The sequence below is a fragment of the Argentina silus genome (genome assembly GCF_951799395.1).
Source record: "Argentina silus genome assembly, chromosome: 8".
Classification (NCBI taxonomy): domain Eukaryota; kingdom Metazoa; phylum Chordata; class Actinopteri; order Argentiniformes; family Argentinidae; genus Argentina; species Argentina silus.
In genome coordinates this window covers 9,168,370-9,193,796 of record NC_139662.1, presented here as the reverse complement: position 1 = coordinate 9,193,796, position 25,427 = coordinate 9,168,370, and the positions used below count along the sequence as shown (strand labels likewise).

Genomic DNA, 25,427 nt, shown 5'->3' with positions numbered 1-25,427 from the left:
GTGGCTTCATGCACTTCGTTTACACATTGTTATTTGCATGTGGTTGTGTTTGGGAAATTGCCTGACCATGTCAAACCTCATAGGTTCCCCTCTTATCTGTGTGTTTTACTCTCTGCTTCCTCATCTAGCAAATATCAGAGGCCTTGTTTTATTGTTCTGGCATTTCTCCTTGAAATAGCAAACTGTAGTGAGAATTTATGTTCCTCTGCTGACTATTCAATAGTGAAAAATCCTATTTGCTCTTTATCGGCATGGTTCCTATTTAAAGAGGCTGTGCCGGGTCTCGAGAGGAAATGTCAGGGTTATTAGTGATCAAGCACGAAAGGGTGAGGGTTCTGTTTATGTCTCACTGGCTGGCAGCCATAATCTAGCTACTGTATTAACATGCAATATATAGTCAGTGTTCTCTTTATCTTACAGTGCAGAGAGAGAAAGAAGAGCAAGATGATGGGACCCACAGATGTGATTCATGACCCTTATTATCAGTTACCACAGTCTGTATTTGCCTGTATATACTCTGTATATACCACAATCTGGTACTTACCTGGGATAGGCCTATCTTAAATTGTTTTGGTGACAAATGACCAATGTCCCGGGATATTTTATCATCACAGAAGGTGATGATAAGGCAGCAGGCGATATGGATAGAGCAGTCCCTGAGGACAAATTAATTTAGCATCCGTCTCGTAGCCTCTCCTATCAGCTCTGTGTCTGTACCCAGTGCTCTGTCTCTGGGGTGCTCTGTGGTAGGAACTGCCTGGCACTGCAGTCTTAGGAGCCTACACTGAGCCTCTCTCCCTTGACTAAACTACAGCCTCTCTGCCTCTCAATGGGCCTTTGTGTGGGAGCTGTGAGACTGGCCACTGCCCTAAGCACCACCATGACAATGCAGTAGTTTAGCACACGGCTCTCTCTGACCCCTAGGATCCCATTGTTTCCTCTGGCTTGCAGGCATAGAATTTTCTATGGATCTGGGAACTGTTATGTCATTAATAGGATTTGAATGGGAAGGGGGCACGTTGATCTGTCTACAATCCATTTGTTGTTCTGGAAGTGTCTAGATAGATGTGGAAAATGGGTCTGTTTTTTTTTATTTCGGTAGTGATGTCATGTTTAGTACTGCACCAATGTGTTTACATATGCGTTATATTTAGACAGACTTTTTTATCGTGTATAATCCACATGGAGGTTCATAAACACAGATGCATGTGTGTTGCCTGGAGCTGTTTTGTGCATTAGGTACAGAATAGATGTTATTTATAACCCTTCAATAACGCTTCGGTGTCCAAGGTTAAACGTCTGGCTAATATCTGCTTCCACTATTGTACGAGAGGCATTGATCAGTCCTCCATTAAAGGTGCAGTAGGGCTCGCTTTTGATTACAGCTCAATACGTACAGTTTAGATAGGGCCATGAGGTTGACGATACATGGGCCAATATTCGTAAATAATTCCTCTGGGGCTTTTGAATTCTTGTAAACACATGCAAGATTTGCTTGGTGGTGGGAACTTAAGTGGCCTAGCACACTAACGCGCATACCATGTTATCTGGTAATAATATGGTATCTATCATTCTGGCCATCAACATATCCTGCATGTCATCCCCCTATCTCACCCGTCCTTCCTGTCAATCTCTACTTTCTCTCTCCAATAAAGCAGAAATGTACTAAAAAACATGGTGTTGCTGAGCCCTGCAGTCTCTGAGCCCTGCAGTGTGTGTCCTGTCTTACGGTTGTTGAGTGTGAGTCAGAAGAGGGTGGCTTACTTGGCAGGGCTCTAGACGTGGAATTAGGGCCTGTCTTATCCCTGTTAATGACACACCGTCTAATATGCCTGTGAAATCCAGGCAGGGCCACACCTTTCCAGACCTTCTCCACCAGCCCCAGCTGTCACAGAGTCCCCACACCACTCCACAGCAGCACCGCTAGTCCTACCTATTGTACGTACCTCTGCCATATGCTCAGTCTGCTCCCATAGGCCCGGTTAACAGACTCTCAGTATGCAAGTAAGAGATTACTCAGTGATCTAGCTTTCAGAGCCTGCTCACAGCCAGAGGGATACATACTACATACAGTATCATCTCTACATCATCAAGAACTAACAGTAATACTTTCATTCATTCTTCTTTGTATTTTTTGTCACTTCATGTTGGGCAGATTCATGTTTGTGGATTCATACTGTAGTATTTATTGTTAATCTCTCTCTTACAGATGAAAACAATGTCTGGTGAAACAGAACAGAGAATGTGTGACGAGGACTTTGAGTCAGACGAGGGGGACATAGAGTCCTACCTGGAGGAGGACCACAGCAGCGAGCTCCTGGACAGACTCAGAGAACTGGAGGTGAGTCAACAAACCACAATGATTGAACACAATACAACGTCATATAGAATTTCATTTCAACACATTCCTTTATTTTTATTTCAATTGTTATTTCTATTCTTTCAACAGGCAGAAAATTCTGCCCTAGTCTTGGCAAATGAGAGTCAAAGAGAGGCATATGAAAGATGCCTGGATGAGGTGAGTTCTGGGGAAATTTGAATATTTTGAAGTAGAGACACTTTAGTTTTGAAGAAAAGACACTTTAGGGTGTAACTCAAGTATTGATATTGATTCAGCTTGGTAATATGTTCTTAAAGCAAAGTCTAAATGTCTGTTTTCTGTGATCTGATGTATTACAAAGATGAGCTTGCCACACTTAACATTATGTTGCCCATATACCTGTGTAGCAACTATATAATTAAGAACTATGGAAGTACCGAGTGGTGATGTTAGTGATTCACAGAGCTATTTGGGAAAGTAACGCCAGATATACAGTAGCTAGGAGCAATTATCAATAAAATGTGTCTAAAAGTTGCTTGACTCCAGTGACGGGGGTTCAGAGAGTTACTTTACTTTACAACTAGGTTAGCCACATCACACTTCAGAACTCTGTCATACATCACGGCATGTGGGGAATCGTTTTAGGAGGAGCTGAGAAAATGGAATGTATTGCCCAAAATACACATACTTGCAATTTTCTGACTTAAATCATTGTCCAATAACATTGTGCAGCACCAAGATGTCATATATAAGCTAAAAAACAGCATCATTTCTAATGTGGGTCTTTAAATTAAAGTTGTTCTTCCCTTGTGTTGTTATTAGGTGGCCAACCATGTGGTCCAAGCCCTTCTTAACCAAAAGGTAAAGTGAGAATTCAACATAAACACTCCACCATCAAAAACATTTGACTTGGATTCACAATATTTTTTAAACATTAAGCTCATAGGATCACATTTCATCTGCCAATTGCAAGACATGAATTCTACCTGTAAAGTGGTGCCTCCACACATTGTGTGTGTCTGTCTGTCTGACTGACTAGGATCTACGTGAGGAGTGCATCAAGCTGAAGATGCATGTGTTTGACCTGGAGAGACAGAACAGAGTGCTGTGTGAGCTCTTCCAACAGAAACTGCCCAACCAGTCCAGCTCTCACTACCAGGCAAAGCAACCTCATTATCTGTCTGTGTGTTTGAAATCGATCTCTTAGTCACTTTCACCTTCAACTCCATGTTGTTGTATAGACACTATGACAAGGCTAAGTTTAGCTGCTGTGTGTAGTGTACATAATATCATAATTGCCTTGATTCTCCTGTTACAGGTGCAACCAGGACCACTCCCAGAGTACAATACACAGCTGCACAATGAGCCTGCCAAGCAGGTGGAGTCACAGACTGAAGCACAAGCCAAGGTGAGGACAAAGCAAGCACCAACAACAACTCAATCACCAGTCCTATACACAACTGGGGTCTATGGTCTCTTATTCAGATACAATTATTTGTTTCCCTGTTTCACTGCTGTTTTCAATAGACAAACCTCTCTATTGAGCTGATTTCCTTATTCTTTGTATATATGTGAGGTTTTAGTGCTATTGAATGGAGTGATATGAATCGTTTCTTTTCAAAGGGAAATGGCTACCGCACGCCTCACCAGCACGCCTCCCCAGGCCCCCGAGGCCCTGCCACCTCCATGGAGGCCCTGTCCCCGTTCTTTAAGAAGAAAGCACACATCCTGGAAGTCCTACGTAAAATGGAGGAGACAGACCCCCTCAAGTTCCACCCTTCCTCCACCACGGCAGGCATCTCCTTCTGTGACTACAGCCAGGTGTTGATGTCCACAGAAACTGTCCTGGCGGCTGGAGACCTCCCTCTACAGTGCAAGGCCCACCACACACACTGCCGCTGCTCCTGTTCGGACCCTGACTCAGTCACACACCAGCACATCAACGGTGAGGGGGTCTCGAAGTGCGAGGGCAGTCACGCATGCCCATCACACTGTCAGAGGAACTTGGACAGTCCACTCAAGTATAATCATGTATGCAGCAGCCCCTCAAAGCTCAATTCAACCACCCCAAACCATGTTTCACCCACAGTTGCTGTAAGTGACAGCACATCCGTGGAGTTGTCCAGTCTCCCATCGAAACAACAGACCGCGAATGACCACCAGCCACCAGCTGGTCCTAACTCCTACCTGTCAATCACAGGCACGGAGAGTAGTCCAGCCAACCAGAGCACGGAGCAAGCGGTGAAAGGGCCAAAGGGGCTGAAGGCTGCTGAAGAGCAGGTCCCAGACACAGAGGTGAGCTGTCTCAAAGGGAATTCTGATGAGGGCAGTGGTGGGTATTCCCCTGCCTCCCAACTGCCCGTCCCTGGAGTGGTGGATAGCCCCCAGATAGCATACTGTGAGATGGAAACCAGAGAACTAACTCACAACGGGTTGCTACTCTCCTCCACCGACAGTGCTAGCTCCACAAATGCGTGGAATGAGGATGACATAGAGTCAGTCCCAGAGAAGGACAGCACAGAGCCCGAGCCTTCCTCTGGGAGAGCTAACACAGCCCTCAGCCCCAGCCCCTCCTGCCTTAGCGACGTCAAGGCTGCTGCTATATCCTCCCCGTCCAAGATTCTCAAGTTCCTCAAGATCCCCTCAATAGGAGAGAGGACCCAGGCTGCCGCCAGTCCTGTCCGCCTCAGTCCACAGCTCACACGCAGCTCCAGGATCCCTTGTCGCACCAACAACTACGAGGTCTACCACTCCCCCGTCCCCACACGTAAAGCCACCACCACAGAGAGGGTTAGACCGCCTCCGCCCGTCAGGTCAGACTCCTATCCTGCAACACACTCGGCTCCGACCTCCCCACCGCAGCCCGAGGACATCTCCTCACCAGGCCAGGAGCTGGGCTGCAGCAGCCTCTCAGCCTCCTCCAAACCCAGCCATAGCACCACCAAGCTGGCCTCTGCCCCTGTCCCTGCCACTGTCCCTGTCCAGGCCTCGTCCTCCCCCAGGACCTCCCAGAGGGTCCCTCCTCACTATGAGAATGTCTCTGACCTTTCCACCTCTAGCCAGCAGGGGGAGTCCCACTGCCCTGAAAATGGGAGCATGCTGCCCTCTCATACCAACAGCAGTGGCCCTCTCCTACAAACAGACAGGAAGCTAGTAAAGTTGTTACAGGAGGATAGTGTCAATATCCCCAGTCCCCAGCAACAGCAACAGCACCTCTCCCCTGCCTCAGACTCCTCCTCATCTTCATCATCATCCTCATCCTCGTCCGATCCGGATGTTGAAATAGACAACATTGCCTGGCAAACCCATCATAGTCTGCCCAGCACATACGCCCTCCACAAAGCACAGAGCAGCAGCGCAAACTACCCCAGGATGAAAGACGGGGCACAGGACAAGGACTTTAGAGAGACCACCGTGCAAAACTCTGAGCTCTCCCAGGGCCCGATGGCTGCCAAGAGAAACGATCCTTCGTCCATCCCTAAGAGGCCTGGGGCTGGGAGGCAGCCAGCTGAGTCTAGCAGCCACCACACCTTCAAAGACAGGCTGGCCGCACTGGGCAAGCTGAGGAGCTCAGAAGATTTACAAGTCAGCGTTGTTCAGCCAGCAGACAAGCCAAAAAACACAGAGTGCAGCGAGAACGCATCAGTCACAGCCTATAGCGATGAGAGAAGCAAGACGACAGAGAGGCCTGTTGTAGATCGTCAATTGGAGGAGCAAAGACACTCAAGATATACTGACTCTCTGGATGGTAAGCCTAAAGGTAACGTTGGCAGCTCTGCATTGAAATTCCCTGGTTCCTGTCATCCGCATGAGCCCGGGGCCAAGTCTCTGCCATCTGGTCCTGCAGTGGCCAAGCCGGAGCTGGACACTCTCTCCTCCAGAGTGGGGGCGGCCAAAACAGAGAGCACTAAAGGTAAACTTGGCCTACCTTCCCCCAACACCGAAACCCCTCAGGTTTTACGCAACAATATGAAATGCCCCGGGTCTTTAAACCTCTCTTACAATGGTAAACCTTCTCACAGCCCTTACAGCAACAGCCCCAGCAAAGTCCCCCCTAAATCCCCCTCCAAGCCCTGCCAGCCTCCCTCTGTCAGCAGAGGGGGGAAACCCATGGAGGCGCCACGGTACTCATCCAAATCAGAGGACAGGAGCAAGCTCAGAGCGAACATGAGGAGAAACCCAGCCTTCGGAGACAGCCTTCCCCCTCCTCCCCCGAGACCAACTGACACACAGGAGGAGAAGAGACACTCTGCCCCTGTCCATGTCCCTGTCCCTGCCCCTGTCCCTGTCCCTGTTTCTGTTCTACAGTCGGCCATTGAACAGAAAGTGATGAAGGGCATAGAGGAGAACATGCTGAAGCTGCAGGAGCAGGACAGAGGAGGACAGGTCACAGAGGTCAAACAGAAGGCGTCTAACGGCATCGCCAGCTGGTTCGGCCTGAAGAAAAGCAAGCTGCCGGCGCTGAGCCGCAAACCAGACACAGCTAAGGTCAAGGACGAGAAGAGAGAGTGGAAGCTTAATATACCCTCTGTCGGGAAGGACTCCAAGATGGCTGCCAAGTGCAAAGAGGGGGTGGAGAGCCTCAATATCTCCTCCTTGATGGAGAAGGCAGAGAGCCTGCGGCGGGCGCTGGAGGAGGAGAGGGCCTTCGTGGAGAGATCGGGCAGGGGCCACTCCTGTGAGGTGGTGATGGACCCGAGCCAGGGACAGCTGGCCGTCATGTACAGGGGAGCGCGTTCAGACAACTTCATGCAACAGCTTTTGAACAGGTAGAAATAGTAACGTGATACATTTTATTTAGCCCTTTTCTAGAATCCATACTCACTTTACAAAAATTTTATTTTTCATCTCTGTTCAAAACTGCACTTGTTTGTAAACTGAAGGGGTGGGTCTTGGGTGATGTCACCATTTGATTTTTGTATTGCGCTTTGGCCTACTTTTGTAATCTTTAGTTGCCACTGTGGAAATGAGAAGTGACAGATTGTAGCTTTAATAGTTTAACTGAGTGTTTTGATTGTGCCCAGGGTGGATGGTCAGGACGGCAGCATCATTGTTCCCCAGCGACGGCTTTCCTTCGACTGTAAAACCTCCAGACCCATGTTCAGTCAGCAGATCGAAGGTATCATCAGCCACACCACCACCAGAGAGGGCCACATCACCAGCAGGGACGACATGGAGAAGGTACAGAATAGCTGAGTTACCACCTGTAGTCTCACTTTATGTAACTAAATGTTTGTGTACTGTTATTGTACTTGTATTATGGGATGGATTAGATCTTAATTAGATAAAGTTGTATTGAATTACACTGAATTGAATGTATAGCGTTATTGTGAAAATGTGCATAATGAGAACTGTTTGTTGTTGTTTGTTTTCCACAGGGGTCAGATATGATCAGCAAAGTTACTTCAGACGAGAATTTAGCTGACTCAGTTCATTCTCAGCACTTTGCAGGTAAGAAGATGGTCTGCTTCTTATGTTCCTTGCTTTGTGAAGAAGTAAACAATCTTTGAATTTTGACATCAGAACAAACTCATTAACAGGACAACGAAAAGGGTTTATCAAATATATTTCCTCTTCTCCGTCCTCCTGTCTTCTGTCCTCTCCTCCTCTCTCTCCTCCTCTCCTCCCAGGTTCGGGTGCCTCAACCTATACCCTAGACAGTGGCATCGGTACCTTCCCTCTGCCTGACTACAGTGGTGGTGCAGCGGGTAGGAGCCTGTCCAAAATGAGGGCTGGAGGAGAGAACCAGGCCTCAGGCTCCCCTGGGAAGGCAGGGCGGAGGTCTAGGACCCTGGACAGAGAGATGACTTCCCTGGAGGAGTGTTACCAGCCACACAGAGAGCTGGTTGCCCCAGGCCTCTACGGCTCTGCCGCACAAGGGAAAACATCCATACAGACAGGAGGGGTCATTCATGAAGGTACTGACAACTAACACTACTGGTCTTGCCAGTTTGTAAGATGATAGTACCGTAGAAAAGTGACTGCCCACTCAGTAATATTATCTGACATGTTCTGTATCATGAACAAGAAACCATTTTTACGAAATAAAAATGCATGTATGGATTGATTTCCTTTTATTTGGAATAATCCTGAAAATGAATCTTGCAGACCAAGAAACCTATGGAGCACACATGCTCTCCCCCCGCTCAAAGACCTGGACGTTCCCCAACCTGAAGGTGCCTGCAGGACCCACGGAGGTGTACCTAGCAGTGGAGGAGGAAGTGGAACCAGCTCCATATGGCTCTCCATTCAGAGGGGTGAGTTGAAAGCATTATCTTCATATCAAGCATTTTGTAATTAGTAGGTGAGGATTTGTTTTGAATTGCAAATCTGAACTACATTTTCCCATTGGAAATTTATAATTAAGAATATATTGACGACTCAGACTGGATTTTGTTACAATTGTGACCTTTGCTGATCTGTAACCTTCAGCTATTGACATCCTCCCTCCTCCTTCGTCTCCATAGAGTGTGAAAGCCTGCGGTCCCTCTGTTTCCCGTGTCGTTGACCCAGGCAGTCTTCCTGTGCCCGCACAGACAGGGCTGAGTCGTCGAGGGAAGAATCGTACTCCCAGTGTCCCTGAGATGGGCCGGGAGGCGGGGCTGGAGCTGTTGAGGGAGCGGCCTGAAGAGGCCCTCTCCCCCAGCCGCCCACAGGTCCTAGAGACCCCCGAGTCGCTGAGTGACTCCATGTATGACAGCCTGTCCTCTTGTGGTAGCCAGGGATGACAGCAGGGTCAACATTTTCTGTAGACCTTACTGTGGTGAGGACCAACCCTTAGAGGAATACGAATAAGGACTGTGCTCTGTTGGTGGTGACCATGAGGACTCTCGTGTTGATGCACTCTCTCACCAGCACTACATTCTGTTGCAAGGTTAACTGGAAAGATGAACCTCTCTCCTCAGGATAATTAAAATACGACGCCAAACTAAAACCCAAAGGATATTGACTTTTGGAATGGAATGAACATTGCACAGCACACACAATTGAACACACTCTGTTAACCCAAAATACTGTAGTTCTTTATAATGATGAACTATGAAATGCATGGACAAGCTAACAACTCTCCCATAACATTTTCTTATATGTCTAGTTCTGAGTCTCTTAGTCTGACTCTGACCCTAATACCAGGTCTATTCTGTTTACTACAGTTCACGCAAAAATGTACTGAAAAATATGCTTTCCTTTATATTGAGCTCTTAAAAAATGAATGTTAATGTCTGTGATATTTCACTGTTGAATTCATAAGTTACGGTTTTAATGTATAAAATGATTTGTTGATTGTGTTGAAGCTATTTCTCTGTAAATGTCCAGAAAGGTTGTCAAAATATGTCTGTGTTTAAATCATAATACTTTGAAGGTAATATATACCAGCAATAATATCATAAAAAAGAGAAATGGCTACACTATTGTCTTATGAATATGTATTTCTATTATTTATTTATCTTATGCTAAATGAACTGTACATCATTTGCAATTGTCATCTTTTTGTAATCTCTGTGAAATTCAGTCACCTGGCTAAAGTAGATTATGTTGATCTCTGTATGTCACAATGGCTCTGTTGTCTGTCTTTAGCTGAGGAAGTCTGCCAGGATTTCAACTTTCTGATTAAAATTTTGTGTTATAATTCTTGTGTGTTGTATTCTTTTCAAAGCCCAAATAAATCCAGTAATATAGCTTCTATACCATGTAGCTTGCAAAGTAAATATGTTTATCTGCACTGGCTGCATGTCAGGACTTCAAATGATGAGACTGAAAACAAAAATCGTTCCGTTGATCACTTTCAACAATTTTATTTGGACAAATGTATCAAATGATTAGTTTATCCTCATTACACCAGTAAAATAAACTCTTTTCACAGTATACAGATGTTCCAAAATTAAGGGAAATATCAACATCACTTGGCAAATGTTGACCAATATACAAATACAGGCGCTACGGAAAATACCTCAAATAAATGTACAGATGGTGTGGGTTTCACAGAATGTGAGTGGTCTTCAATTTCTGAACACATAGGCTGGCATCTTCTTCAACTTAAGGAAGAAAACATGAGCAGGTAATGGTGACCAGTCCTCATCGTGCTCAAGTCCAACAATCTGACCATAAAGTGCACTTGGAAATCTTCTATGGGGCCATGGAAGGTCAGATGTGTCACCAAATCAGTATCAGGAGTCTTACATGGTTCTTTTCAAAACAATTGACCATAACAACCTGCTTTTAGAATGTTTATCATGTCAATGCAATATCTGGAAGAGTAAATAATAACAAATGGAAAATCTCAAAGGGAAGTTGTGATAATGACATAACAGGCCAAGTTATCTGTAGTGGCGACACACTCTTCATTAAAGAAATATTTGACTAACATAGTAGACAATTAATCAAAATATTATCACTTAAAATAAAACAAATTATTAATCTTAAAATCGCAGATAACCTGCCGAAGAATCCTAATGTATTAGTCTTACACTATGGCACAAAAATAATTTGGATAATCCGGGCAAACTTCTTAGTACAACACCTCCCCCCAGAGGCAACGCATTATCACTGCAGCATCAGTCTACCACACAATCTTACAATATCAACCGTTTTGCAAACCAAATCAGATAAATTAAATGAAAATAAAAAGACTGTATAGCAGTTACCATTTTAAGAAACGATTACAAAACGTGACAGCACCAACAGCATTGCAGATACCGTGCATCATCACAGATTGTTTTTAATTTGAAACGTCACATTTCTTCCATCTACTTCTTTTCTTTCTTCTTGTCCTGAAAATATAGAAAAACATAATGGAGAGTTACATCATAATTGTAAAGTTAGATGACTCTTCCCTATAGGGTGAGTGCCTTCTAAAAGTGATATCTTCAACTGAGCTTTGTCATACAACATCACTCAACAGACGGAGAGCCATTTTGTAGAGAGTAAATAAAAAAAAAAGAGGATAATTGAACCCTATTAAATAAAGCCAGACATTACCTTGTCATTCATGGCAAGAATAATCATGAGTTTCCTGAAGATGGTCACAAAGTCAAGGAACAGGTCCACGCAGTGCCTTTAAAAGACGGAAAAACAATTGTTTCATTTGAATGACAATGAATAATTATTTTCCATTCAAATGCATCAGCAAGAGATAAGCATCAGCTTAGCGCTTTGACTATGCAAAGCCTCACCAGATGTAGTCCTTGTCTCCGTTCTCTGCTTTCTCAATGATGAGCTGGGTGTCGAACAGAACAAATCCACACATGATGACAAGCCCAAGGTACATGTGAGCCTGTCAGTGAAGAGAAGAAACATATTAGACCTGGGTAACCTGGCATAACACTTATACAGAGACATTAAACACCTTCCAACTCATGTATGGAATTAGTTCACCATCAAGTCATGGGATAGTTGGCCTGTTTTGCTGACCTTGAAAAGCATCACTGATCCAAAGAACATGTTAACCACGGACACCAGGAACAAGATGGACAACCCAGACATCAGAGTCCCTGAGAGGACAAAGAAAAACATCTTACAATATGTCAAAGAGGGAACAAAAACGACTTTGATTACCCTTGATTGATATGCTTCATTACAGCTTAGATACAGTAACATAACCAATAAAGAGGCAAAGTTTGGCAACTTGATGCCCTGAATTGTGTCAGACCTGGGAAAAATGCACATTTTAATATTTGGTGTGCTTGATTTCTTTGTCAGGCACAACGGAAGCACTGGAATAGTCTCAAAAGTGCAAACGCTGCATGCAAGGGAAGGTAAATCAAGCACACCTCAAGTATTTGATTCTGCCCAGGTCTAAATACAGGGTGATATTTGTACCTCCCAAGAAGAGGTAGCTCCTGCGCTGGGCATAGAGGGCACTGAGAGTGAAGCAGAGGAAGATGATGGAGGTGCCGAGGAAGGCTGTCACAATGATGCTGGGGAGAGACCAGAGAGAGACATAAGCAACACTGTTATAAGACAAAAGTCCTTTTTCATTCAGAGCAGATTTCATGTATCCTTTGATCTATGTTAAATGTCCCAAAGAGGATATAAATAAAGGTTTCATTGTTCAACACTGTTCAGTAGCACATAAATACTCTACCTTGGATTAATGGCGATGACAAAGTCCATAGCAGGCCCGAGACCAACACCTGGTGAAGAGACGAACAGTTACATTAGAAATCAGTCTCCCTTCACCCAGTTACTGTTTGTCATTTTAGACAAGAGGAAGCATAACACTGCTGTGCAATGCCCTGAGCAGTTTACCCGTGAAGAAAGCAAACCCAGAGAGGATAGCCAGTCTCTTCTTCTCTGTCTCGGAGTTGTGTGGTGTCATCGCCAACCAAACCATCATGCCCAGGGAACCCAGAAGAGACAGCAACCCCCCCTGTGGGATTGACAGAAAATCAAAATATATTGGTCTGTCAAAGTATTATCATTGACTAACTATCTGTTTGTCACTGCATAACCAATGTATTTGCAGCGAGGCAGAATAGATGTTATGGTGCCTAATGCTTACCTGAAACAGACGAGTGACAACATGGATATAGGAACCTGCTGCAGCCACAAACATGCACACTGCCAGGCTGGAGTACACATTCTTCAGGTGCAACTTGGTAGAGTGTGAGCTGGAGAAAAAACAAGATAAGGTCAACCATGGTCAACAACTTTAAGAGTATGTAGAACCTGCATTGTGCAGTAGGATTGGATGTACATTATTTGCATTCTGTGAACATGCAAGATAACATTTACACACTACAAATGCATCCCCTGTAGTCTTTGGTGCCAGAAACTGCAGGCAAGAATCAGAACAGTATCATATTCCAGAACAACAACAATATAACAAATGACAAACTGCTTACGAACATTTGGGAGAACTTGAGGAGTGCATCAAAATTGATGCTGCGGTCAAACACGTTCATGTTGAGTGAGATGTATGAGATCTTCACAGATCTTGTGGTCTAAAAAAACATTTAAGGAATAGATTATTGAGAATCCAATGGAAGAAATGGCATATCAGTAAGACAAGTACAAATACCTAACAACCTCAGAGGTTTTCTGAGAAAGTAAGATGAGCCTATTCAAACTCTACATTTATTAAAACCACTGATTATTGGTCATGAAAGAGAAGGAAACGAGCAATAGTTTGAGAATGTAGCTTGTTGAACACCAAAGTAGGCGTTGACTCAATGAGTGAATCAGATATCAGGAACAGGCTTCCTTCCAAATCTTCAAATTAGGCTATATTGGTTAAACGGGGCTGATATGCCACTAAAATTAAATTCACGACGTCTACTGGTGAATATATATAGTTGCACTGCAGGCTAGCCAGTTGTGGCTCGGTACGCTGGGCTGCCTAACTAGTATACAACTTTAAAAGTGAAAGCCTTGCTTTGGCAAGATGGCTTTGCTAGCTGGAATTGTTCAGTGCCAGGCACACTAGCTACAATAAAACAACATAAACACGCTGATCACAGTAAGATTCTTACCCTTACCAACTAGCTACTATTGATAACTCCTACTACTAAAAATCGAGAGCTATCGGGTTGATAATTTAATGAAATTTCTAGCTAGTCTTTTAGCTACAGGCTAGTAAGTGACAGACAGGCGAGATTGATTTGACAGCTGGCTAGCTTGGCTAAACGGTTAAGGGAACGACATTCGCCGTCTTAATTTGTAAACAGATATTAGTAAACAGATTTGTTATAACAAACAAAGCGAGATGCAAAGCATATAGTTACCATAAACGTACTGCTATTGCTATTTTTCTTTTCTGGTATTTCCCCCAAAACCTTTCGATTCTTTTCCTGCTTCACCACTTTTTTTGTTTGCAAACTGTACGTGTCATTTAGTGACTGACGACGTAGTGATGTCATCACGGCAACACCTTCAGTGCAAAACAAAAACATAAAAATCATTTCATCATGCTCCCTCCACTGAGAATTCATTGGTTTATGAGATGTTCAAAATCAGATAATTCCTCAGTTTTGCTTATCAACTATCAAATTACACAATCTCTCTTACAAAAAAGACACATACACCAGCAGAAAATATAATCAACTTTTATTTCAGCAACTTTTGCACAGTTGACTCCAAAATTCATACATTTTGCAATCAATCATGTTACCTGAATTTACAAATGAGTAAACTTAGCTAATAGCAATCTTAGTCAGAGTTTGTTTTGTAGTTATACCTTCACAATTGATATCTGCTTTATTTTGGTGGCTACAACACTGCAAGAGCTATTGACTTCAAATCAATATCAACAACCAGATACCTTTGGTTATTCATTATTGATAAACATTAATTTGAAATTGTTAAGTGGTCAGCATGCACACAACAAAACTTTACATTAAACATAATACATTACAAAAACTAAACTTGATTGTCCTCATAAAACTACTAATTTAATTCTGCCAACACGGCTATGAACTTCAGGTCATCCTGGGCGACCCCAAACAGCCCAGCTGGATCGATGGGGCCATCTAGGATGTCCCTGCGCTCCCTGTCGGATATCTTGGACTTATCGAGCCAGAGGGTTCATTGTCCCACCATGGAGTGACCCATCATTCTTCCGACTGACTAGGCCGTGGCCTTCATAGTGCAGGTCACGTGGTCGGCAAGGTGGCGGAGCTCCATCAATTTTCAGGTGTCAACCCCTGTCCCCAGTTCCTTGGCCTTGGAAATGTTGCACCAACTCCACCAGGAAGACTGACAGAATCACATTAGCATTGACCTCACAGGCCGCTTGCGTCAGATTCGGTCATAGGTGTTGTACCCAAACCGTTCCGTGCTCCTGGTCGAGGCAAAGGAGCCAGACTCAGGGAAGAGGTAATTGGCCAGAGAGGCTTCCATCGGAGGCAAGTTTTGCCCCCCAGCTTCCCTTTCTCATGGGCCTCGAAATAGTGAGAACCATTCACCACAAGCTTGGCTGAGAAGAGCTGCTTCCACAAAGTCTTAATAGGCATTCACCGAGGATAGGCACGCACTAGTGTGAGGATGGGGGGTCGCCCTGCAGGGTGATCCCATCTAGCCTCATCCTCTTGGGCGGTGACACGGCGCCAGGGAGCTCAAGTTTGAGCTTGGAGGCGGGTCTGTGGATAGCTTCCAGGAAGAACATGTCCCTCTTCATCTCCCATGCCACCGTAGCGGGTTGGGCAGAAGGGAGGGAGTCCAGTTGGAGAACTAGCTTCACTGTCGCCCTCCTCCTCATTCAACTCCTTATGTACTGAGCTTTACATGAGCCAGGGCTTGATGGGGGCACAGCAATGGAGGAGGGGCTGTCTCCGGCTATCTACCCCTTATAGAGGCACTCCGCAGCAATGACACCCTCCACGTACTGTACCAGAGCGCATAGCTCGCAGAATGAGATATCGGGAATGGCAGTCCATGGATTCATCCAAGGCACAGTGGGCAGACTGATAGTCTGACTTCCACAAGGCACGACCACATCCACTTGGGCAGTTTCCCTGTGGAGCTGCCTTATTTGGACCAAGATCTCCTGGATCTTGTAGCAACCAGAGCCATGTTTTCAATGGGAGAAACCGGAGACACAGTAGTAATTAAGGAAGTTGACCCACGCATTATAGCCGTTGTGGGCTCAACGACCAAAATGAGTAAAATCTCCCTTGAGAAAAAGCACTCGCCCACACACCAAAATAGAGCAGCAATTGAGGTTCAATAAGAGGGCCGAAGATAGCTAGTGTACCAATAGCTTGAGCACAATAGGTAGAGTTGCTATGTAGGTGATAGCCCTGTTCTCGTGAGACGACTGCAACTGTCAGAACTAGGGACCTACTGTAGCTGACGTTAAACACAGTAACCAGCTAGGAATTATGTCAAACTAGTAAGGGCTCAAGTAGTCCAAGAACTATGAACACAAACTAGCCAACCTTCCTGCGATGGTCTTGCATGATACAAGAAAAAAATGTACTTTGTCAAAGCTAACCAAGGGGTGATGTGTTCTGAAAACCACAAGTCACTCAAGCTAGCCGATTGTGCATGTGCTAGCCCTAGACTACACAAGGGACCTAGCAAGTTATAAGCCTAGAACTTGAAGAATTATCCTCGAGCTAGCTCAAAAGAATTGCAATCACACAAGCTCGCTATCAACCTTCTTGTGTTAGCCTGCTATCTCAGAGAGTAGCATGTGTACACAAGGTGAAAAAAGTCGATATTCTACTTTCAATGTTGAGCTGAACCACAGGATTCAAGTAGAGACAACTAAACGCCCCAGGAGAATCCATAGTATTCTCAGTGACAGTTAAGTTAGTTGAAGATACAAAAACACACTACAGTACGCTTCAGACATTCAGCGAGTGAAGAGTGGAAAGGATAACATGGGCGTGCTTGCTAGGTCCTATATAGGGTAGGGTTATGCCTGCAAGTGTCACCGGCCTGTACCAGGCATGATAGGGGTCTTCAGCAGAATGTACAGAGTGCGTGTTGCATCGTGAGGGGTCGAACCGAGTTGACTGAAAGAGAACCACTTCTTTTATTTTGCTCATTGTTTTTCAAGCTATGTCTAAAATGACAATTAGGAGGGCTGCTATCTGAAGTATTTTAAAACAATTTGAATTTAAATCTTGGATTTGGTTATTGCTTGTGAAACCCAAGACATTAGAGTGGACTTAATCTGTATCATCATCAACCAACCTGGTATCATCTACTGTTGTTGGTCTTGGCACCATGTTTTGACGAAAAGCTGCCTGGAAGGCAGACGGCACTGCCAAGGGTTTGAGTACAAGGTCCAAAAGCAGTGCTATTATGGAGCAGAATATAACCTAACTCTACTGTAATTCATGCTCTTCAGTGCATTAATAAGATATGCATCAACCAATAAGTACACAAAATAATAGATTGTAAAAAGAAAAATGTGTCTAATTTGGTGATTCTTTTTAATTCAGCATAACGAGTACCACCACCACAACTTGATTTACTACAGTATATCATACTTTCAGCATGGAGGAGTATGTGTGTTTCTGCATAGGCAGTACATACTTTCTCGTCAGGGTAGGAAAGGCACAGTTGTCACTTCTAAGTACAGTTTCAAAAACAAGAAGTGCAAGTTTTGTCATTTAGTATTCAAAGAAAAACAGAGTAATAAATGTGTTAGGACCAAATAGTCTAAAAGACACCATATACTTGTGCTGACCCGCCTACCATCATGGTTTCCAGTGTGTCTGCATTCAAGTGACCATACAGCAATTCAGGTTGAAGAGTTTGGTCCCAATGCTTTTTACTCACTGTTTATACAACTAATCAAACAACACTTGATGTCAATGCATTAATTCAGGTAAACAGGTATTCAGTAAAACATTGACATAATGATGCTCAGTCACACATGTGAGAGTATATCAGTCATTATTTTAAGCTCTTAAAAATGGCATGATTCTTAAGAGGAACTAAACCTGACTGAACTTTGTTTCCCATTTAGAGTATATAACACTAATGTTTACATAACTATATATCGGGCATAAAGTATATGAGGATATACTGGATGGTCATACTATGCTGTATACAGTACAGGTAAACAGACATCATGTTGGCATTCTGCATAAGATTATGACCCGTAACATATAGCACAGTGGTCTTTAATCACAGAAGTAGATTGCATAGTGAGAAGAACCATGTTAACCTAATAAATTCAAATTAAAACTGTTAAAAACATTACATTGAGAATTCTTACAAAAACGCATTTCTAAAATAAAAATTTGCTGATTACTTATTTGTTCTTTTTCGTTAAGGCACAATGATACAGTAATGTCCTGAGTCATGTCAGGCCAGCCAGGCTTCTTTGGCAACAATAACCTCTTTATTCATATTCATTGGAGTGATTGTAGTACTCGACTAATTTGGCTGTGCTCACCATAGAGATGGAACATAACAGATCAATCTCTATGGTTCTCACTCAGAGCTGTCAGACAGACAGTGGTAGACAGTAATGTCCCAGATAGACCCTGAGGTTCAGAGACAAGTCCTCAGTTTGCCTTTCTTGCCTTCACCAAAGACACCACATGTGTCTTTGTGTGTGACCATGTTCTGGGCTAGGTGTGTGTGTGTGTGTGTGTGTGTGTGTGTGGGGGGGGGGGGGGTCACGGAGCCCGTAGCTGGTCCAGCCTAGCATAGACATCCTCAGCCTGACTCAGATCCTCAAACACAGGCAGCAGGTTGAGCAGCTCTGCATCCTCCACATCATCAAACCAGGACACCACAGGAACCTGAGGAAGTAATACAACAACCACTTACTCTCTTACTAATGCTTAGTATTCACTGTATAACATAACAATCTGTAGATTCTATACGTAGTACGTGTATGTAGATTTATAACAGTGCTATTATACAGTAGGCTCATCTATCATAATTACATTCAGCATAAAACATGATCAAAAGTATAATCATGGTAGCAATCATTTTTGAATGACACACTTGACGAGTTCACACTTGACGTAAGAGGAATGTAAACTCACAGCGTTCTCTGGGTGGAAGATGTACGAGGCAGGAGAGTTGTCCAGGATGAGGGTCTTGTGGAGCTCTCGGCCCAGCCTGCTCAGGTCTTTGACGTAGCAGCCCTGATGGTAAACACAGGATTCCCGGAACAACCGGGTCCGGAAGATCCTGCACTGATCCAACAGGTCTGTCACTGGATCTGCGTACTAACGGAGGCCATGGAAGAAGGAGGAGGACAGGGAATAGAGGAGAAGCCGAAGGGGCAAGAGCAAAAGGAGAGGTGGAGAGGATTTTGGATTTGGTCTAAGGTCAGCACCAACACGGTCAGGGTACTAATAACTACAAGTTATATATACATGTATACATGCAATGAATACTTGCACTACACATTACACCCACAATCTATTAAGAGCACATGAAGCAGGTTGAAAGTGACTACTGTCGCATAGGGGGTGGAGGCTTACTAGGGACTATAGTTGGAGGGGGTGGGGAGGGATTCTGACTTTAAATGAGCATTTCATGAATTGTCTAGAAAAACATACAAATAAAGACAATGTGATGACAGGCAGAGTTTTATTAAAGGGTTTACTCCAGGTTACCTTGGCGAGACTGGCAGTGAAAAGCACACACTCAAACAGCTCTCCCATTCGTTGTAGGAACTCATCCACGTACGGCCTCTTCAGCACGTACACCTGAAAACAAACGCCTAGTGTCAACACATTTCATCTGAAAGACCACATTCACTCCTCCTCCTCAGTCTTCCTTATTTACTCCACATTACAGGGGCCTGTTATTGTGTCCGTCTCAGTTGCTAGTGGCCGGTTCCTGAAACAAGTAATCAAGAATAGGCCGTGCAGGTGTTAACCAGCCTATCCTGGATTACTTGAACCAAGCAGAGGCCTATGAAGAAGAGTCCCTAAAAGCACACAAGGACCAAAGAATCACATTGGGCAGTTAAAGTGCAATATCTTCCTGTATGAAGAGAGTACAGTAAAACTGATTTTAATTATTAAGTCTGGCGCATTGCGCTGAAATGGTAAGCAATTTCTGTTCCACTTATTCTCAAACTTACATATTGCATTACTAATTCAAGGCCAGCAGACTAAAGCTGCATTGACGTGTTTCCTGGCCAATGCTTACACCTCCTTTTACCGTTCAATTTCACTTTTGTCCAGTAGAGGGCCCTTTATGCCCATAACAAACCTTGAAGACCCATCCCATTTGAGTTCAGCAAACCCTGTGAACTCTTCAGCATAAACAGCAACCTATTCTCATCCACAACCACACATGCACACTCACTCACTCCCTTGCGCGCACGCACACACACGCACACACATGCACACACGCACACACACACACACACACACACACACACACACAGTTTTAAGAGATATTACCTGGTGTGTGGTCCCCTCAATCTCCACAGGCACAATGAAATCTGCATTACTAATAGGCTGTGGAGAGAACACAATTGGAGACAGTTAACAATGCTTTGCATGTTCATTCACATGCAATTACATAACATAAAAACACTAGGAACTACACTATTAACCCTACCATAAACAAATATTATATATATATATATATAAAAACAAACTACTATTACCTTGATGGAATTTCCTCTAATAGCATTGATACATTAATACCCATACAGTGTAGTGAGGGAGTGGAATAGCAATACTTTACCTTGAAGGAGCTATGTACTAGGGTCTCATCCAGGTCTATGACCACGCATATCTTCCCCTGGTCCTCAGCTGTCACCTCGGGCAGCAAACTGGGCCCTGAGAACTGTGGTAGTGGAGACAGGAGTACAGGGTCACTACTGTAATCAGTGAGCACCTATAGGGAAAAAGCCCTGCCCTTTTTATCTCATCTAGACCTACAGTGCCTCAGTCTACATGCATTGACAATGCCATTTCTGGATAATATCTGCTCATCAGCATTTCCAAAATCTGTACAGGTACAGGTAACCTGTAATCTGGTAATCTGTACAGGTAACCCTGATTGTGACGTTTCTTGTTATAATTCCTGAATTCAACAATTAATCACCTATAGTTGGGTAGTTGACAGCAAATTACCTTTAGCTGACACTTAAATTTAAAAAATCTGTATATGAAAGGGTTTTAAATGAAGAAAGGAAACTAGGACAGGAATACAGTGACTTACAGTGAATAACAACGCCAACATGTTCTTTGACGATATATACATATTGCTAGTGCAGCAATCCAGAGGATAAAACACACCCCCATAAGCTCAGTGGTTCAATCAGATACACTTCAGAGATTCAGACAGACAATAGCCAGCCAGGCTTCCCAGATGCAGCTTCCTGATTGTTCCTGTGGCTGGAGGACACTTGGCAATGGGAACAAACATGGCATCCCATTCTCTGCAGATCGTCTACACCTATCTGCATAAGTCACTCAGCTTTCTTTATCATCTAAGGAGATCAAAATGGAACAATGAAGTATTTTGTACCCACGAACAGTCATGGTTTTAGTGTTCAAGATGTTCCCAACAGGTGCAGTAGTAGCTGTTTCATAATTACGCGGTTACAACCTCAATGAGACTAGAGCTATAATCCACACATTTTCACGGGGGAAATGTTTTTTCCCCAGATGGGAAGGCTATCTAATCTATGGTGTACTTTACAGCTTATGTAGAGAAAATGCTCTTCCTGCAATTGTGCTGGAGTAGTTAAACACGTGATGAGGAAGCACCAGTTGTAAAATAGCAAGCTGGAGTTAAGAACTACAGTTGTTAGAGGTTGACAAGGCTTTGGTAAACAGATTAGACTGTAGGGTACATGAACTCATATTCCCTAAAATCCTAGGACAACTAAATTCTAAACTTTATTTTGTACATTACTTTGCAGATTTGGTTGAAATACAGTAAAACCACCCTTCGTAAGATACATGTTCAACAATACTGCTGAGATGCTGAGAAGAATAAATTATGTTACCTTGACAACTGTCCCATTGTCCTGTGGCTCCAGCAAGGCATCTTGGGAAGGTTGTAGTGGTTTGGGGCCATCCTGAGCTCGGAGGCAACAGAATAGTGCTTTGAAGATGTTACAGCTCCTGGGCTGTTTCAGGGAAGAAGACCTGCTCACCTGGCCTGTTGGGTGAGCAAAGGGAAAACAACTTTTCAATGCAAAAATTACCTATTGTATACCACACACAGCCATGTCCTTGACCCCCCAAAATGCTATTATGTTGTATGCAACCATACATTATGCAGAGGTCCTTCCATATGAAATGCTCAAATTGTAATGAACTGCAATGAAGGCTCTTAGGAGGCCAGGTAGGCGAGGGAATGAGGCCAGGGAATCGCTATATTTATCAAAACATTCCTTTGAAAGAAAAGTTAACCATTTGCTTTGAAAGACATCAGTTATTGCACGGCACACATGTAGAATGATCTCCCTGGTAAAGGCATCCCTCTTCATGGATATGGCACCGCCTGAGCCTGCACACGAAATCTGTTTTTAATGAGGCTGCTGGAAATGGCTGGTACACGTTATATAATCTCAGAGGGCGGGAAAACCCACACTTTTCAGCAGCAGCAGCAGTACCTTTAGCAGCAGAAAACACAGACAGAAAACATTCCAACCATTTCACTCCCTGACCTCTGGGCTAGTGCAGTGCAGTCACACCTCAGTACTCCACGCAGTCCTTTGATCAGTCACTTTAAGCTTCCGCCTCAGAGAAAAAATAGCATCTATTCTTTAGTATAGGCTAGGCTACGCTTAGCTATGTCACCTCTGCTAATGTATGCATGTATGCTATATGCAAATGAATGGCAGGCTCCAACATACTGCACATCAATGACTGGTGCATATGCACTGACTGTTAAGCATTAGAGGGATTCCAAGAATTGTTATAAATCTGAAGTTGTTCAGTTGAAGATCCCTGTTCAAAGATCTGAATCAACTCAACATGTTGATCATGTAATACTGCATAGTGCTACTGGGTTCAGATGAACTCAATAACTCCACCTTCCCGTCTCCTCTACTTTCATCTTCTTTTTAGGGCTTCTGCAGCCACTAGCGTGATCTTAATAACCATAGTGTAAAAGACAATGGACACTGCTGGACCCTAGTGTGGCCATTCAGCAGATGTACAAAAAATAGACAGCCTCTCCCCGGACGACAGGAAACTGAGGACAAGGGAATGGTTTGCTGGGATAAAAACAGATTCAACTTTTCTCTGCAACCGGTAGAAAATAGATTGTTGAAAATAAATTGCAATAGGACCGATAACTGGGGTGCGTAAACAAAAATAATTGATAATGTTAGTTAATCATTAACACATAACCATATATAACATGCCAATGGCAAAGAGGGAGAATTAACATTAGAGAATAGGAGTCCCAAATCTATTCAACAGAGTTGGGAAGGAAAGCCACCATACTCTCTGAGACAGAAAAAAAACACAATAGTGTAATTATCTTTTAATTATTTTTTCCTCTCTGCTAGCAGTTCAAGCCCTCTCGTTTTGCCTTGTGCAAAAATATCATACGTAGTTCTGCTTATATGATACATGATGCTCGATGCTTTTAATCTAGGACTTAAAAATGCACCAAAGAGCGATCCCCTTTAATTCAAACAAGAGTGCCAAAAGCACGCAAACAACGAATCTTTGAAACCGCGCTTACAATGGGCGGCAGAAGGAGGGCGTGTGCAGAGGGGTGTGTTTGTGCATTCCACTGTCAATACCGCGGCACCTGGCATTTCTACGGTTATGCTTCTCATCTTTCATTCGCGACCGTTTTAGCCAGAATTTTCATCCCGAAGCGAATTACATTTCGCACACCTGCCAATCTTTACATCTTGATGAATGTTCACTGTGATGTTTCAAAACAACAGTCGAATAGTGTAGTACCACGGACGCGCACTGATCTGCCTGTGTCTCAACAAAAACAAGACAGCATATAGGCCTACTGTAGGGCGGCCTGAGGCAGATGTGATCATACGTATAGTAGGCTACTGCATGGAACGGCGCCATAACAGCTGGAAATAAGATACACGACAAATACTGGATAATTTGGTTAAGACTACATTTTACCAGCGAAATTACACGTTTGTTAATTAATTTCACCAATCACTGAGTGTGAACTAAGGCAACAGGACAATACATAACAGAGCCTCATCCTAATTCATAGAAATAGCATCAAACAATATTAAATCGTTGTTGGTTCTTTTGGCCAAACGCGTGCATAATAGTGAAGAAATATCGATTAAAAATGTTTACAGTAGGTTCCAAATGGCTATTCGCATAATTTTCCATGGCTTGATATTTTTTTTCAAACTGGCATTCGTAATTACGTAAAAGACGTGTAAATATTTGAAATAGCTAAATAATTTTGCAGTCAAAATGTAATGTTTATGCCTGCAGGTGTTGACATTTCCTGAAAATATAATATTGTTATTTGCATTCGAGCTTGCATCTTAATCAACGGTAATATTGACAAGCAGTAGGCCTATACTACACTCATTAATAGTAAATCCGATGGAAAAGTGTTTACATACAAAGAGCGTCAAGTGCGATGCGCTCTAGATATCGCGCGCAATAACCACGACGTTATTGAGCTGTCAAATGAACGTACTGGTAACATGTTTACCCTACGACTGAAAACATGAATTTGCTTACTTCCTTAACCTTCCCATATATCAAGCGACCACTGACCCATGTTTATTAAACAGAACAAACAATAGGAACCGGAGGAAAAACCTACCTGTTTTCGGTGGCAATTGAATGTCTTCTTTCTGCACTTGAGTGATGATAGAACTTTCCATCTGACAAGCACAGAACCCTCAAAATCCAATCCGATCCCCAAACACAGATAAGCCTTCATTAGGTTATACTGAAAAGTAACTAAATTATTGCCTTGTTAACTGTCATCTGCGGCTGTGTTAGAATCTTGATGAGGCTACAATTCATCATCAGTTACAATGTTTCTTTATTCCCCGCTTCTTCTCTTGTCCACATGGGAGGGGCAAGGCACTTGGATGTTTTCGTATTTGCGATTCTCTCTGCTGCTCGTCTCCGTTTACTTTATCGCTAGTATATTTCTGAACGGCCCCTTCCTGTCGCTGTGAAGACCTCACTTTTGCTCCAACAACATGGAGAATCCAGGCGAAAGAAGGAAAACAACCGAGGAAATGGGGCAAGGGGGCGGTTTCAAGTTCCCCTTACTACACATAAACAACCTCGTCAAATAGGCTCTAGCAAGCTGACAACGAGAACACCGGTTAATTAGTCGACCATCATACCCAAAGCCAAAATGATTAGATATACGATTTTCATTTTAAATGTCAGTTTTGATTTTATTCGGTGCATTGTTTTTCTTCGGCTGGGACTCCATGGGCGCCTTGAAACCGTTGCTTGTTTCGGATTGGGTCTTTGGAAAGTGGGAGTTGCAAAGGCATTCCTCTCTATTCTACACGCTCCGCACTAAAACATTCCAGCGCTGGTTTTGACCAGTCCTCTTGACACTAGTCAAGAGGACCAATATGATTTTATGACCATAATCAATGAGCTAAGTCAATAAATGAACAACATGTAAACATAATAACAACAACAACAAATAATAATATAAATAACATCAACAAAAGCGCATTATGTTGTTATTGTTTTCATTATTATTATTATTGTTGTTGTTGTTGCTGTTGTCATTACAA

At 43.5% G+C, this 25,427-nt stretch overlaps 3 protein-coding genes across 4 annotated transcripts; 1 reads left to right on the top strand and 2 right to left on the bottom strand.

Annotated features, from left to right (window-relative positions):
• Positions 1 to 1,620: 1,620 nt before the first annotated feature.
• Positions 1,621 to 9,907, top strand: nckap5l (NCK-associated protein 5-like). The gene is made up of 11 exons (XM_083674371.1): positions 1,621 to 2,341; positions 2,450 to 2,518; positions 3,143 to 3,181; positions 3,360 to 3,479; positions 3,639 to 3,728; positions 3,944 to 7,089; positions 7,345 to 7,501; positions 7,699 to 7,771; positions 7,951 to 8,238; positions 8,429 to 8,577; positions 8,788 to 9,907. Exons 1-11 carry the CDS (start codon positions 2,210 to 2,212, stop codon positions 9,046 to 9,048), a joined length of 4,524 nt encoding a protein of 1,507 aa, XP_083530497.1. The 5' UTR covers positions 1,621 to 2,209; the 3' UTR covers positions 9,049 to 9,907.
• Positions 9,908 to 10,088: 181 nt separating this feature from the next.
• LOC310807875 (putative Bax inhibitor 1) lies at positions 10,089 to 14,145 on the bottom strand. Of its 2 annotated transcripts, none has more exons than XM_083674510.1 (10): positions 14,041 to 14,145; positions 13,166 to 13,260; positions 12,819 to 12,927; positions 12,566 to 12,686; positions 12,402 to 12,450; positions 12,137 to 12,234; positions 11,729 to 11,808; positions 11,491 to 11,591; positions 11,297 to 11,372; positions 10,089 to 11,088 (listed from the first exon to the last, which is right to left on the bottom strand). In XM_083674510.1, exons 1-10 carry the CDS (start codon positions 14,041 to 14,043, stop codon positions 11,065 to 11,067), a joined length of 756 nt encoding a protein of 251 aa, XP_083530636.1. In that variant the 5' UTR covers positions 14,044 to 14,145; the 3' UTR covers positions 10,089 to 11,064. The 2 variants fall into 2 exon arrangements, with proteins under 2 accessions (XP_083530636.1, XP_083530637.1); XM_083674511.1 differs by having other exon boundaries at positions 14,052 to 14,145.
• Positions 14,146 to 17,177: 3,032 nt separating this feature from the next.
• On the bottom strand, positions 17,178 to 25,031 carry LOC310808465 (carboxy-terminal domain RNA polymerase II polypeptide A small phosphatase 2-like). Its single transcript, XM_083675384.1, has 7 exons — positions 24,482 to 25,031; positions 21,708 to 21,862; positions 20,435 to 20,536; positions 20,146 to 20,202; positions 19,348 to 19,440; positions 18,769 to 18,954; positions 17,178 to 18,519 (listed from the first exon to the last, which is right to left on the bottom strand). The coding sequence occupies exons 1-7, from the start codon at positions 24,540 to 24,542 to the stop codon at positions 18,394 to 18,396; spliced, it is 780 nt and encodes a 259-aa protein (XP_083531510.1). The 5' UTR covers positions 24,543 to 25,031; the 3' UTR covers positions 17,178 to 18,393.
• Positions 25,032 to 25,427: the final 396 nt, after the last annotated feature.